General features: G+C 45.0%; 1 protein-coding gene across 1 annotated transcript in view; it reads left to right on the plus strand.

Annotated features, from left to right (window-relative positions):
* The window catches only part of PGR7 (proton gradient regulation 7), a 69,878-nt gene that overhangs the window by 46,417 nt on the left and 7,982 nt on the right, over positions 1-15,479 (plus strand). Inside the window, exon 3 of the mRNA XM_086772555.1 lies at positions 8,890-8,997. Within this exon, the coding sequence (XP_086628681.1) occupies positions 8,890-8,997 (108 nt within the window). The remainder of the gene's footprint in view (positions 1-8,889; positions 8,998-15,479) is intronic.

The following is a 15,479-nucleotide window of genomic DNA, read 5'->3' on the forward strand; positions in this document are numbered from 1 at the left end:
CAGGAGCACTCTAGCTCCCCCTGTTTGTTTTCCTTTTCTAGGTCCTCAATGGTGTTGAAGTGTTTTATGTGCGAGTGTTTGTTCCACCGCCCTTTGCTTCTCTGAAGGCCGGTTTTCAAGGTTCTGTTTGATCGGGACACATCGTCGACTTTCTCAAGGAGGCGAGTCCGTGGTTGCTTTGATCGGGACAATCGCCAACTTTCCTAAGGGGGCGAGCTTGTGGTTGTCTCATGAGAGTCACATCAAAAGCTTCAACATGAGGAAAGTGAAAAGGAAGTGCAGGACACAGTACAGGATTTTGTGTCTTTGCCTATATGAGGTGAAGAGCAAGAGCTGAAGATGAAGCTCAGGAGAAAAGACTCCAAGGACAAGAAGTAGTCGGCTAGGAACAAGAAGCAGTTGAAGTGTTATGGTGCAGGAGATGCCCTGAAGGCTATGGCTTTCGACAGTTTGTCACCGGTGGTATCTTCATAGAGGCTTCATGGGTTCGGAAGACAGTTTCTTTCTATGTTTAGCAGTGGTGATCTACTATGCTTCATCGAGGACTTGTGCTTACCACTTGGGTGGAGTGCAAGCAGGTTTTGGGTGCCTGAGGATGTATCAGATGAGGCTCAGATGGAAGTGGGGAACTTGACGAGGTTCTTATTCTTGAGCATATACTGGCACATAAGGAAAGAAAGGTACAGGGTAAGGTTTCCCGTCGCTATCCTGTGAAGTTCAAGAGCTGTTCACTGATGGATACAAAGTGGATGGAGGAGGTTCACTGATGGATGCGAAGTGGATGGAGGAGGGTGACTTAGCAGATTCACCTCAGGAGTTGCAGCTTTATCTTGATGCCTTTGAGTTGGAGTCGACTCTTGCTACGGCTCATTCAGGTTCAGCAGAGCATAGGTCTGGAGCATTGCCTGATGCTCAAGAGGGGGGTAGCACCTCCGCTCCCTTGTTGTTACAGACAGGCTCATTTGTTATCTAGGAGTCGCTTGGTGACATCTTTGTATTCACCCGAAGGTACCGAGGCTGACAGTACATCTGCTTATGGGACTTCTATGATATTGTGTACTAGTCACATGAGATGGTAAAGTTGGCAGTCGCGCGCACCTTGAACTATAACTGCAACTATGGATAACTCTATGGAGGGCATAAGTCTTGCGAGCAGTCCTAGAGTTGGTTTGGTTCATGGAAATATGGATCGAACTCTGTTTGTGCATGTATGCATACACTTTTTGAGGTAGAGGTATTTTTGTATTCTGGTGCCATTGGATCCTGGTACCATTGAGAATACATTGGGAAATACTCTGCATTGTGTCATGTGCTGCATGTATGTTGGTATGATACATCAAGTGCTTTATTATGTTCATGGGTGTGACTCCTGCGGGATGGCCATGAGACATGTGGGAAAGTACTTACTGGATGTAGTGTTTGGATGCATTGAGTGCTTTCATATGCTCATGTTTTACCTTCAGTCATGGGTCCTGCGGGATGCCCATGGGCGTAAGGCTTGCGAGCAGCCCTTAGACTGTTACTGTAGAGTAGGTAGAGCATCTTGAGGAGCATATTGTTTGCGAATGCATATGTGTGCCATATGTAGAATGATGCATGGTTTTGTTTTTGGCTAACACAGTTAACGTGTTTCCATTTGGTTTTAGACTTTTGTTGTAGGTTCTGAAGGAACAAGCAAGAGGACAGTGTGGCTTATTGTGCAGGATGATTGTTCTATCATCCAGATGCATTGGAAGGCCATTGTTTTTGCCAAATGGGGTGTCTTTGTTCATGAGATGCTTTACTGTGCCATTGAGTGCAATCGAGGACGCTTGCCATTTTTCAAGAGGGGGGTATGTCACGACCCTGTGTTTTTCCCTGGACAAGATGCAGATGTGCACGGGGACATGGTGGACAGTGTGAAATGGCATCAGGTGGGAGTGAAGATGGAAGCCCATGTGTGGATAACCCCATGTGTGAAAGGGAGCAAAGGAATTTTAGCTTTGAAGGTTTAAAAACCTTTAAAATCATTTATTAAGCCCTTTATTAAAGAAACGTGGCCCTTATGCTATATTTGGGGCCACGTGTGCTTTTTGGGCAGAAAAAGCAGGAGGCGCCTAACTCTTGTGGGGTGGTGTGCTTTTTGGAAGAGGTGGGCTGCAAGGAAGGATGGGGATGAACAGCACGTGGGCTTTTTCTCTATCTGGCTAAGAGTCGACTGCAGCATACCCACGTATGAGCTCTTTGGAAAGAGAAGATGCTGGCTGCGCATGGAAGGGCTGGACTGCAGGTACAATCCATGTGGCAGTGTACGGCTGCTGTGCAGGTACAGTCCACGTGGCAGGTCAGGCGGCTGTCTGTAGGTACTGTCCATGTTGCAGATTTGGTTGTGCAGATTCTGGCGCCTACTGTGCAGGTCTTGGGCTGGCGGCTGGAACAGTAACTGCAGGCCTGTACGGACAGCAGGTACAGTCCAGTACGGAGGCTGTACGACAGCTGAATTCAGGTGGCAACTTCACACTTTTTCGTACAGGTGGCTACAGGTTGAGTACTGTTGCAGGCGGCGCATCACCAGGATACAGGCAGCGCATAAAAAGCTAGGCCATGTGTGTGCTTTTTGGAGAACGCCGTGTTTTTACAGAAGGCAAAGATTAGTTTTCCATGAACATAGACATCATGTCGATGGCGTTCATCTGATGGAACTTTCAGCCTTTCTATGCTTTGATTCAGGACTGTTTTTGGGACAGTTTATGGGCTGTTTTTGTTTGGTCGCAAATTCAGCCATGTGCTTGGGTTTTTGGCTGCAAGTACAGGTCATGTGGTTATGTTTCTTGGCATGGGAGTGATGCAAGCTCGCATGGCTGCGTGCTCATGGAGCAGATTGTGTTATTCCTGCTAGAAAGGAACAGTGGGACCTACAGCTATGGGCATCTCTATGTTGCCAGATGTTTCATGAGGGAACAGGTAACTAGATGTATGCCGTTGTTGGCGAGGAAACATGTTTTTGGGTTTCTCCAGGAGATAGGTCACATGCAGGCAGAAGGTACAGGAGTGGACACATGTTTGGTACAGCCTTGCTACTGATTAGACAAGGGACAGGGAATCCATGACAGAGATGGATAGTACCCTTGGATGGTAGAGAGGGTTTGTATAGGTGTGTCAACTGTATGGTATGCTGTGCTGTGATGCGAGTTCTCTTTTGAGAGACAGTTTGGGAGTCTGTGTTGTGATGCAGAAGCACTGGATGTGTCAGGGTGTGATGCTGTTCATAGTGTGAGAGGCTATGGATGGTTGTGGCAGCCTTGATCATGGGAGAAAGCTTCTGTATGCGGACTCAGTGTGAGAGAGTCTTTTGATATGAACAATGGCTGGACTTGTTTGTGGATGCCGTGTGGACAAGAAGCCAGATGCAGGTTCTGTGCAGGCTTCAGGAGTTCTATTGGGACGGCTGAGTTCCCAGCCTTATATTGTAATCAAAGCTCTTAAAATCAATTAAAGAAATACCGCAAGGGGCGCCACTGCGATTTGGGGCCAATCGGTGTCCGTGTACTGTTTGCAGGAGCACTCTAGCTCCCCCTGTTTGTTTTCCTTTTCTAGGTCCTCAATGGTGTTGAAGTGTTTTATGTGCGAGTGTTTGTTCCACCGCCCTTTGCTTCTCTGAAGGCCGGTTTTCACCTGGAACAAACCTGTCAGGGGCTCTGGAGGGTCTAGTGGACCTCCGTACCCAATGACCATCATTTGCAGGTTGCTGTCCAGCCTGCATATCACCCATTGGTGGCTCCTGTTGCATGCCATAAGGCTGAAAAATCATGCCCGGTATCTCCTCTAACTGTGGTATATCCATAGGGATATCTTCTGCCATCTCTGGCTGTCCATTTGGACCATTTTCAGCACCATTTAAGGGCTGGTTTTCCTGCTGTAATGGCTGATTTACAGCCCTTGGTTGTTGTCCATGATGTCCATCATCATCAAAGATGACTCTGCCAGGCTCCTGTTGCCTTGCAGGCTCCTTATACATGCATGTTTCATCAAAAATGACATCATTGCTGCGTATAATCTTTCTATTCACGGGATTCCAAAGTCTATACCCCATTTCACCTCTGTCACCATATCCTAGGAATATGCATTTGTGAGACTTAGGATCAAGTTTGGTGCGCATTTCCCTGCGTATGTGCACGTACACAACGCAACCAAACACTCTCAAGTGCTTGTATGACGGAGGCTTCCCTGTCCATACTTCCTCTGGCACTTTCCCACCAAGCCTCGTGTTAGGTGACCTGTTTATAAGGTGAACGGCTGTCATAACAGCTTCAGCCCAAAAACCATGAGGTAATGCAGCATGTGACAACATAGAACGGACCTTCTCCTGAATGGTCCTGTTCATCCTCTCTGCTGTCCCGTTTTGTGGAGGATCATAAGGAGTAGAGAGCTCCCTCTTGATGCCTTAAGCATCACAAAAGTCCTGAAACTGTTTGGACATATATTCTCCACCATTGTCGGAACGCAAAGCCTTCAGTGTTTTGCCAGTTTGATTCTCAACAAGAGCAACAAACTTCTCAAACAGTGAGAATGTATCACTCTTCAAACGAAGAGGATAAACCCACACCTTGCGTGTGGCATCATCAATAAAAGACACAAAATATTTTGCCCCTCCCAAAGAAAGCTGAGGCATCTCACATACATTTGTATGCACAAGCTCTAACTGAGCATCTTTCTGTCCAAGAGCTTTCTTGTGGGGGCACTGTAGTTGCCTGCCATATATACAATGCTCACAAAACTGAAAACTTGAAAACTTTAGTGAAGGCAAGTAACCCAAACGAGACAATTGCTCCATTCCTCTGACACTCATGTGTTCCAACCGGCTATGCCACATAGAGATTTCCGGCAGCTCGGTTGCATTTACATTAGCATGGTGACAAACACCTGCATGCATAAAGTAAAGAGTGTCCACCTTAGAGCCTTTGGCAACAACCAGTGAGCCCTTACTAATTTTCCACTTTCCAAGACCAAATGTGGTAACATAATCAGCATCATCAAGCTGTCCAGTAGAAAGCAAATTCTTCTTGATTTGAGGCACATGCCTGACATCATGGAGCATAAGCTGTGAGCCATCTGAAAACACAAGCCTCACATCACCTCTGCCAAGAATATTGCATGCATGGTTATCACCCAAATAAACCACTCCTTCATTGCCAGCAGTATACCTGACAAACAAGTCTCTGCAACCTGTGACATGAAAGGAGGCACCTGAATCAATGATCCATGAGTGCATACCATGACCACCTGTAAGAAGTGAATGGGCATCAAGTGAAGACGTAAATAGGACCTCATCCTCATTGTCACCTGCATGTGACACATTGACTTCTTCAATCTTGACTCCACTTTTGCCCTTTGGCTTTACATCTTTGGCTTCATCTTTGTCTTTGTCTTTGCCTTTTCCCTTTTCCTTTTGATCATTTTTCCATTTGTAGCAGTGCTTTTTAATGTGTCCCTTCTTGCCATAGTAATGGCATTCCAAGTCCTTTTTGGAGCGGGACTTGCTCCTTCCCCGTTCTTGGCTTTTACCCCTTTGCTGGGATCTCCCACGTGCATTCATTGCATTGGACTTTCCAACAGAGTTGTTTTTCCTGTTCATCTTCTCTTGAAGGAGAGCACCCTCAACATCTGCATATGACAGCATAGCATTCGAATTGCTAGTGGCTGTCCTGAATGTGTCCCAACTCTCTGGCAAAGTGCATAAGAGAAAGGTGGCTTTGAACTCATCGTCCATTGCCAACTTTTGATTTATAACTTGGCTGACAATACCATTAAACTCATTTAAATGGGCTGTCATAGACGCCCCTTCATCTGAAGACCTATGAGTTTCTTCAACCAATACACTTTGCTTGAGGCGCTTTGCTGGGCATACAAGTCCTGCAATCTCTGCCACATTCCCCAAGCTGTCTTCTCTTCACGAATGCTGAAAAGTAAAGTGTCTGACACAGACAACATGATGGTGGATCTTGCCAGCTCATCCATATCTTCCCACTCTTCAGCAGTAAAAGAAGCGGGCTTTAAACCCCTTTCTTTGATAGGCTTGTGCTGCTTCTTCTGGAGCAACACATTATAGCACTGGGTTTGCCAAATATCATAGTTATGTGAGCCTTCAAGCTTCTTGATGTGAAGCAATGAAGAGCTCTCACCTGTGGGTTGCCATAGCAATATGCAACCTGTCAATGCCTGAGTCCCTGCAAAATGTGCAAACACTGCACCAAAAGCACACAAAGTGCTCACAGTTATTCTCCCAAGCTTTATCTCCCACTACGGAAGCAAGAATGCAACTTTTCTCCCACTTTTTGTGATGAAATCACCAAAATCTGGTTGTTGCAGATTTAGGACAGCACCTTAAATGTGCTCTGTTGCCCTTCCAAAGTACTGTACAGCAGTACTAAGTGCTCACCTGTGATGTACCAAACCTGTACCGGCAAGTACAGCAGCTGAAATTGAACCTTTTCCTCACTCAAATCTATGTACAGCCATGCCAAAACTTGTACAAAGCTGTACCAAATCTGTACCAGCAGGTACAGTAGCAATAAATGCTATCCTGGCTGTCCAAATGAGTGAAAATCAGACTTTTACAGTCCCGAACACTGCATACAACAGTTCCGAACAGAAATTGGGCAAAAGCCCCTTGACTGCAAGCTGATTTCTGAGGATTCAAGGCATAAAAATCTTGCCTGTTGCTTTGCCAAGCTTAACAAGCATAAAATCTTGAAAAGCCCCTTGATTTAAGATCAATTGCTGATCATACATGGTACATTGACGCACATGAAGGCATCCAGAGTGTTCACTGTGCTTCCCCTTGGCCACATAAGCATCCAATACATGAAAGCCCCTTGATTTACAGGCACATTGAGTGCTTGTCAGGCATCAACACATTATCCACAGCATCAAACGCGATTGCTTGCATGCAAATCAACCCAATCGGCACAAAAGCCCCTTGATTTGCACTGCAATTTGCTGCAATTTTGCCCGAATGTGCGATTTCTCACATCATACAGCATGTATGAGTGCTTAATTGCACAATTACATCAAAAGCCCCAAATTTCGACATCCAATTTCCTGCAAATTGATCATGATTGTGACCAATGCCACCCAATTTTGCCAATTTTGCTCAAAAATTGAGCAATTGGGCACCTGTACCTGCCCAATTGATTGAATTGATAAGAAATTCCCAAAATTGAAGGCAAATACCTCTTATTTTTTTTTGAATTTCTCTGATCTGTAAGCTGAATTTCAGTTGTTGCAGGAGAAAAGGGGGGGGGGGGGCACGTCTGATGCTGCTGAATGGTGTTGAGGTTGATGCTGCGCTGAGAGACAGAGATCCCTTCGCTAATCCTGCAATAGCCCGATTGCTGTGCGCATAATAGCCTTATGCTACGTGTGTTAGAGGAGAGACAGAGATCCCTTCGCTAATCCTGCAATAGCCCGATTGCTGTGCGCTTAATAGCCTTACGCTACGTGTGTTTTCGCTACACGCGTTGCTGCACTTTTTGGACCAACGCCTCAACGCCACGTGCTCGCCCAGCCTAGCTTCGAGCTGACACCTAGTCGACCTGTGTTCGGTCACTGCTGAGCGCCACTCGCCTAGGTGGCCAGCGCTTCTACACGCCCTTCGCCACAGGTTGCTGTAGGCGCCTGACTACGTGTCCGCCTGCCTTCGCCTGTGGTTTGCAACACGTAGCTCTACCACGTCAACAATTAGTCGACCTGATTCAGCTGCAGCCTGCGTAAGTTGCAGAGAGAGAGAGCTACGCTTTCCTACGTTCAACACAGACAGCTCTAGGCGCCTAGCTCCACCATCATGTTGGAAGTAAACTACACATGCAGAGAGCTGCAGACTGGCTATGATACCAGTTGAATGGGAGAGATTAATTAGGGTTAGAGATCATGTGGGAGACATACACAGAGAAACAAGGGAGAGAGAGAGAGAGAGAGAGAGAGAGAGAGAGAGAGTTGTGGGGATAAGTCAACTCATCAAAGATGTGAGTGTGTGACTCCCCTATCACACATGTATATTGCACTAGTACACATAGGGCACTTAGTACATTAAAAGTACTAAGTGTACTATGTACTATAACTTATGGGCTTGTACACACTATAAGGGTGGGCATTATGCCTTTACCCCAACATTCTCTTGCGGCAATACAAGCAAGTACTTTCTTTAGGGGATCCCCTTCAGTGGGTGATTGGCTCCCCATCGGGTGTACTGTGTATGCTCCATCTCTCTCTCTCTCTCTCTCTCTCACCCCCACTCCCCCCCACCTATTTGCTTTTCCATAGTGGTGGCCAATTTTTAGATAAAAGTTCAATGACATCATATAGAGGGGACCAGGATTTATTGTCACCCATGGACACAGGTAGTTTATAGTAAATGTGAAATTTGTCATGTCAGGTTGATTTGAGTATGATCACCGCTCTTTTCTTATGTGTCTAGTCTGTATGATACTTGACTGGAGGGCAGTACCACTGCTGCTCTTGTGAGGGGCTTGGCCAACTTTCTCACTTTACAAAGTTTTAGGACAAGATATGCTTGGGACTTGTGAAACACATAACATTTGAAAATGCTCCATTCAAGAATGGATCGTTTCAAAATTGTTTCATATAGGGGGTTTTACATGTGCAAAAAAGCCCCTAACCTAACTGATTTAGTTAATTGTCAACATTTATCAATGTTAGCCTACCTATAATACGTAGCCACACAAGTTTTTTATGGCTTGTAGGTCACTTTATTCTTGTTTAAGTCTCCATTACTTTGCATCAACTTTTAAAAAGATGAATATGGCATGCACATTCTAGAAACGAGATTTGTTGGCATTTCAAACAAGTTTTCTTCGAAAGTTTAACCTTGCCAAATGGTTTGATTGATAGAAACTCAGAGCCGTCTGGGATAGGCGATTCAGAGAAGAGCCAGGAGAGGACGATTACTTTCATCTGATGAGTATCGAAAGTGTTATTCAATCATTAGATTTTGGCGAGGTAAACCCTGTGCAGTAAGTTACTTTTCATAAAGTATCTGATGAATTATGTACTGCTTGAACATACTTTGTTTTAAATCTGTCTTACTCTTCATGCCTCAACATGTCCAATTCGTGTTTAAGCCATCCTTCACTAGTGGAACCTGATTTGTGAAGCAGTTTCATGAGGATAACCTTTAAATTTTAAGGCTCATGTGCAGTTGGAAACATGGTAGGAGAGCCCTGCTGAGTTAATTGGCAACTTCACTAACAACTAATGATATATCTGGGAGTTCATGGCATTTCAGCCAATAGCCACTATCTACGGATGCCATTGACCTGAAAATTCTTTGACATGTAAAAGGCACTTGTGACCTTGTTATTTTGGCTTGGATTTTGCCTGGTTTTATTGTCTGAAATTGTTTGCATGGCCGGGGACACCTTGGAACCCTGTGGATGGGTGTGCTTGAACTTATTTGGACCTTACACATTGTGTTTTATGTGTTTTGTAGGTGGTAATTAAGTATGATTCCTAGGTCCAATTTTATTTCACGAGTATTATGAGCCAATGTGAATGTATCAGGTACATAGTACACTTACTAGGCAGGAAAACTTATAAAACCAAGGACAAATGGAGGTGATGGGGTGCTCAACCCTTAAGCAATGGAGGAATATATAGTGGACCGAGTGTGTGGGTACCCAGCCATTTGGCATTGGCAAGCCCAACACTTGGTACTACCACCTCACAAGGGTAGTGGGTTGTACATGGGCCAACCCACCTTCCTAAAGGGGTCGACCATGAATGCTTGCTCTCTCTCTCTCTCTCTCTCTCTCTCTCTCTCTCTCTCTCTCTCTCTCTCACCTCAGGAGGGTCAAAGCCATTTCTTCCCACCACCGCTTTTTTTCATGGATATTTTCTTTTCTTTTAGTTTTACTTTCAATACCATGATAATGTATTCCATGGACATGATGTAACATTTTGGTCTCATAGGTCATTTGGCCTTTTGAAGATGTTAATATAACTTTCTTTCTCTCTCTCATAGAGACCCGTCACAGATTTCTTTGTGGTACACACATCCACATCGGAATCCACTTCCCACAACGGTTCCTCTACTACGACAGTAGAGCCCACCACCCGTACCTACGCTCCAGCTCCACACCCCATAGGAGTTCTTAGCAAGAGAGCTCGATCCATTCTGTGAGGCAGACGTCCCCGACCTAGAGCATCAGGTCCCTCCACCACACAGAGATAGATTTGTGAGGTTCTCCGCCGACATGACATGCTCCCATCACAGAGGCTTGACATTCACTCCACCATCAGATCGGTTCTAGCCGAGGTGGGTATTGTCATTAGCTGATCACAACATATCTCACTCTACACGGGATCATCTGTTGATCACATGTACTGTTAGATGTTTTCATTTTACTTTTTCTTTTAGTTTTCCATGGCTAAGTATATCCATGGTACCATTGTATTATTTTTAGTCTCATAGGCCCTTGGGGTCTTCTGTAGACGTTAATATAACTCTCTTGCTTTGGCCCATACATTGATGAGATCGCAGTATTTGTGGATAGTTTTGGACATAGAGGCTCACCATTGGCTCAGACAGTAGTGCCCATATTGCTATAAGTTGACGACATTGTCTTGATCTCAGATTCAGCAGGGGGTTTATAGAAACACTTAAATGACAGATTTTGCAGGGGGAGAGACCTTACGGTCAATTTGGGCAAAACCAAGGTTATGGTCTTCAACATATCTTATGCAGTCGCCTCACGATTTGCTTTCATATTAAGAGATGCCCGAGTGGAGATTGTGCAGAAGTATGTGTATCTAGGAGTCACTTTTATAGGTCCTTTGTTCTGCATTACCACAGCTGCCCCACTGACCGACTTATGCCTCCCTAGCCTTTATGAGAGACAGTGTTTCCAGGCACATTTCCAAGAACCTTGACTAAGTGTTGGCTCTTTGATATTCTAGTACGACCAACGGCGATGTATGGTGCAGCCTTTTGGGGGCCAAGCTTAGGGAAGGATCACTGGAGGAGCATAAAGAGGCTATAGGTGATGATGTTGTCACGCATGATCAGGAGTAAGCCATCTGTACCACATGACATTCTACATGTAGAGTTTGGGGTGGCCCCATTGGTTACAGATGCCCTTTTTTAGACTGTCACTTATATTCAGCATGTATACATGCTTGATAGATATCGCCTCCCTGAGGTAGTAGATTGGTTTCATGCACATGGCATATAGATGGACTGTCTCCTCTCGTTTCAGTATAGCATGGATTCCCCCTACCTTGATCTCTCACGATAGGAGATCAACCGGATCATCCGGTTAGATCTACTCAGGCTACACATAAACCAGGCATGGGTGTCTCCGTCAGAGATTGGGAAGAAATGTGACTTCTACAGAGATCACTTCTTGAGGCTCTTTGAGGATGTATTCTTTGAGATCCCAGGATACATACAGATACACATGTCACATGCTATGTGTATCACGATCGGCTAGCTCAAGGCTCCCACTGGAGCTGAGGATATCCCACATGAGGAAGACATGCACAATATGCACCACAAGAGCAGTAGAGGATGATGCCCATTATATGTTCAGTTGCCTGGCTTACTACGAGATACGGGGTAGAATTCACTGCCTCTTCTGAGAAGGATTTGGACCACTCATACGGGTGTTACAGTTTGAGGATCAGAGGTGCTTGGGCATGTACTTGATGGAGCTCAGAGGGCTCAGGGATGTAGTACTGAGGCAGCATGCTGAGAGACAGTCCCGGCTCCGATAGGACACCTCGTAGAGAGCCATCACAGATTTCTTTGTGGTACACACATCCACATCGGAATCCACTGCTCACAATAGTTCCTCTACTAGGACATTAGAGCCCACCACCCATACCCATACCCACGCTCCAGCCCCACACCCAGAGGAGTTCTTAGCGAGAGAGCTCGATCCATTTTGCGAGCCAGACGTCCCCGACCCAAAGCATTAGGTCCCTCCACCACATAGAGACAGATTTGTGAGGTTCTCCGTTGACGTGACACGCTCCCGTCATAGTGGCTTGACATTTTCTCCATCAGATCAGTTCTGGCCGAGGCGGGTATCGTCATTAGTTGATCACAGCATATCTCACTCTACACAGGATCATCTGTTGATATTGTCAGATGTTTTCTTTTTACTTTTTCTTTCAGTTTTCCATGGCTCAGTATATCCATAGTACCATTGTGTTACTTTTGGTCTCATAGGCCCTTGGGGTCTTCCGTAGACGTTAATATAACTTTCTTTCTCTCTTTCTCTCTGTCTGTCTGTCTGTCTCTCTCTCTCTACCAGCTGAGGCCAGGATTTGTCAGCTGTGCCAGATGGAGCCAGAGACAAAGTTACATTACATACGTCACTGTCCAGTATATTATGAGATACGAGGCCATTTTCACTGCCTGTTTAGAGAGGGTTTCGGACCACTTTCTAGAGTCATGAGATACCAGGATCAGAGATGCCTCGGATTATACTTGTTGGAGCTTCGTAGACATAGAGAGGGTCTCTTGAGAGGGAGGGGATCAGAGAGGGAGAGACACCTACTGAAACCGATCCCGTGAAGTGGGAAAGACTCCGTCGGACACCCACACGCTTAATAGTACAACTTAAAAACCACAAATATGAAATGGACAACTTAAAACAACTTGAAATTTAAATGAAATGAAATGGAAAGATGGACATCAGCACTGGGGCCGGAACGGGCCGACCCCCCCCTCAATATATGATATATTTATTGGGAGTATTTAATAAATACAATGCTCCATGGGTTCCAAGAACCAGATAATGTCCATGTACATATGAAAACAGTTTCAAACATGCAAAATATGTGTGCATGTGCAAAAAGTAACATGGACATATCTCCCGTTCATGGAACATGTACAAAATATCTGTCGGCACAAAACTGGCACGACATAAAAAAAAACATAAAAACCTGGTCTTCCTATGGAGTGACAGTCCCATAGGTAAGACACAGTTCCAGGCACGAGTCTCCCTATGGTGTGACAGTCCCATAGGTAAAACACGGCACGAATACTGGCTCTTCCATGGCGTGACAGTCCCATGGATCGAACACAGTCCAGGTCATACACGGGTGGCACTGGTCTGGCTCCCGTCCATACGACACCATCCTGCTAACACACGGGTGGCACCAGTCTGGCTCCCGTCCATGTCAGCAAAATACTGGCCTCTTCACATGAGACACCGGCCTGGCCTCAAGTGAACGAGACGCAAAAACTAGGAATGGACCAAATGGTCGGCCAATTGGTGACATCCCCCCGGGCTTCTTTTGATCTGCTACATAACACTTCAACAAATCCAACACGGCTGAATTGGCAGCTTCACTTTGGCCATCCGTTTGGGGATGATAAGCCGATGAAAACTCAAGTTTAGTACCCATATTATCAAACAAAGCCCTCCAAAATAGGCTTGTAGTTCTGGGATCTCTATCCCCAACAATGGATTTAGGCATACCATGATGCTTGAAAACATTAGCAAGAAAAAGCTTTACCATATGATCAGCCTTGATGGTTTTCTTGACGGGCAAGAAGTGAGCTTGCTTGCTAAACCTGTCCACAATAGTCCAAATAGCATCATTCCCATGCTGGGATCTAGGCAAATCCATAATAAAATCCATCGTGATACTTTCCCAAGGTTGCGAGGGAATAGGCAATGGCTGAAGCAAACCTGGAGGCTTTTGCCTGTCAAATTTCACCTTTTGGCAAGTGATACATGCACGCACATAAGCCTCAATGTCTTTACGCATGCTTGGCCAAAAGAAATACCTCTGAATCATGCGAGTAGTAGGCATAATACCTCTATGACCAGCATAAGGTGGAGCGTGACATTCGTCCATAACCTTTGGACGCAAATCCTTCACCACACATAGGCAATTATCCTTCATGAGATAACCCTCGTTGATAACATAAGAGGCATGTGAATGACCAGCCATCAAATCAGTCCATATATGGCAAAAATCAGCATCCAAATGATACAAATCTCTCATAGCAGATAGATCTCCATGAGAGGCCACTGAAACTGCAGCAATATAAGGCCTCCTAGATAGTGCATCGGCCACTACATTTTTCTTTCCTGGAGTATGCACAATCTGAAAATGAAACATGGAAAGAAAATTTGCCATTCTCATCTGCTTCTCTGAAAGCTTGGTTTGAGATAGAAAGTATCTCAAGCTTTGATGATCTGTCTTGACTACAAATTCAGCCCCAAGAAGGTAGTGTTTCCAAATCTTTAAGACGTGAATTACAGCCAAGAGCTCTTTCTCATAGATATCCATATGAAGCTCAGCTTCATGCAAACGACGGCTCTCGTATGCAACTGCATGCCCTTCTTGATTTAGGACAGCTCCTATGCAATCACCACAAGCATCACATTCAACCACGAATGACTTGTGCAAGTCAGGAACAATCAATACTGGACCACATATAATAGCATGCTTAAGCTGCAAGAAAGCATCCTGTTCCTTTGAAGTCCATTTGAAAGAAGTTTTCTTCTTCGTGAGATCATGTAGAGGAGTGGCAATCATGGCAAAATGCCTTATGAAACGCCTGTAATACGAACATAATCCCAGAAAACTACGTACTTGATGTACGTTTTCCAATTCGGGCCAATTCCGAATAGTCTCTATCTTTGCAGGATCCATTGTAACTCCATCCTTGGATACAATATGTCCCAGATAATGAATCTCTGAAAGGAAAAACTCACTTTTCTTGGCATTGACGAAAAGTTTATGCTTTCGCAACTCTTCGAACACTGTGACCAAATGAGTTTTGTGTTCCTGCTCATTCTTGGAGAAAACCAAGATATCATCAAAGAAGACTCCTGTAAACTTGCGATGGGGTCGGAATATCCTATCCATCATGCGATTAAAAGTAGCAGGAGCATTGGTGAGACCAAAAGGCATTACCAAGAATTCATATAATCCGAAGGCTGTCCTGAATGCAGTCTTATGGACATCTTGTGGCACCACGCGTATCTGGTGATAACCACTCTTCAAGTCAAGTCTGCTAAAGCAAGCTGAGCCATCAAACTTATCCAAGATATCATCAATACGTGGAATTGGGAATCTGTTCTTGATGGTAAGCTTGTTCAAAGCTCTATAGTCCACACACATACGGAATGATCCGTCCTTCTTTTGAACAAGAAGCACAGGAGAGCAGTAAGGTGAGGAACTGGGCTGAACCAAAGCTTTCTCTAAAAGCTCGTTTACCTGCTTCATAATTTCTTCTTGTTGTGTAGCACTCACTCGGTATGTGGGTTTGTTAGGTGGAGAACTACGTGGCACAAGATCTATGCGGTGATCTTCGGGCCTTTGGGGAGGTAATTCACCTGGCAATGAGTCAGCAAAACAATCGTTGAATGCATTAAGAAAATTCAGCCTATCATTAGACATAGCATCCACATTTTGATGATTTGGCACAAGACTATCACGCACAAAAACCAAGTACGCTG

The sequence above is a fragment of the Cibotium barometz genome, chromosome 3 (assembly GCF_041138505.1).
Source record: "Cibotium barometz isolate CiBa-2024 chromosome 3, ASM4113850v1, whole genome shotgun sequence".
In the NCBI taxonomy this organism is placed as follows: Eukaryota; Viridiplantae; Streptophyta; class Polypodiopsida; order Cyatheales; family Cibotiaceae; genus Cibotium; species Cibotium barometz.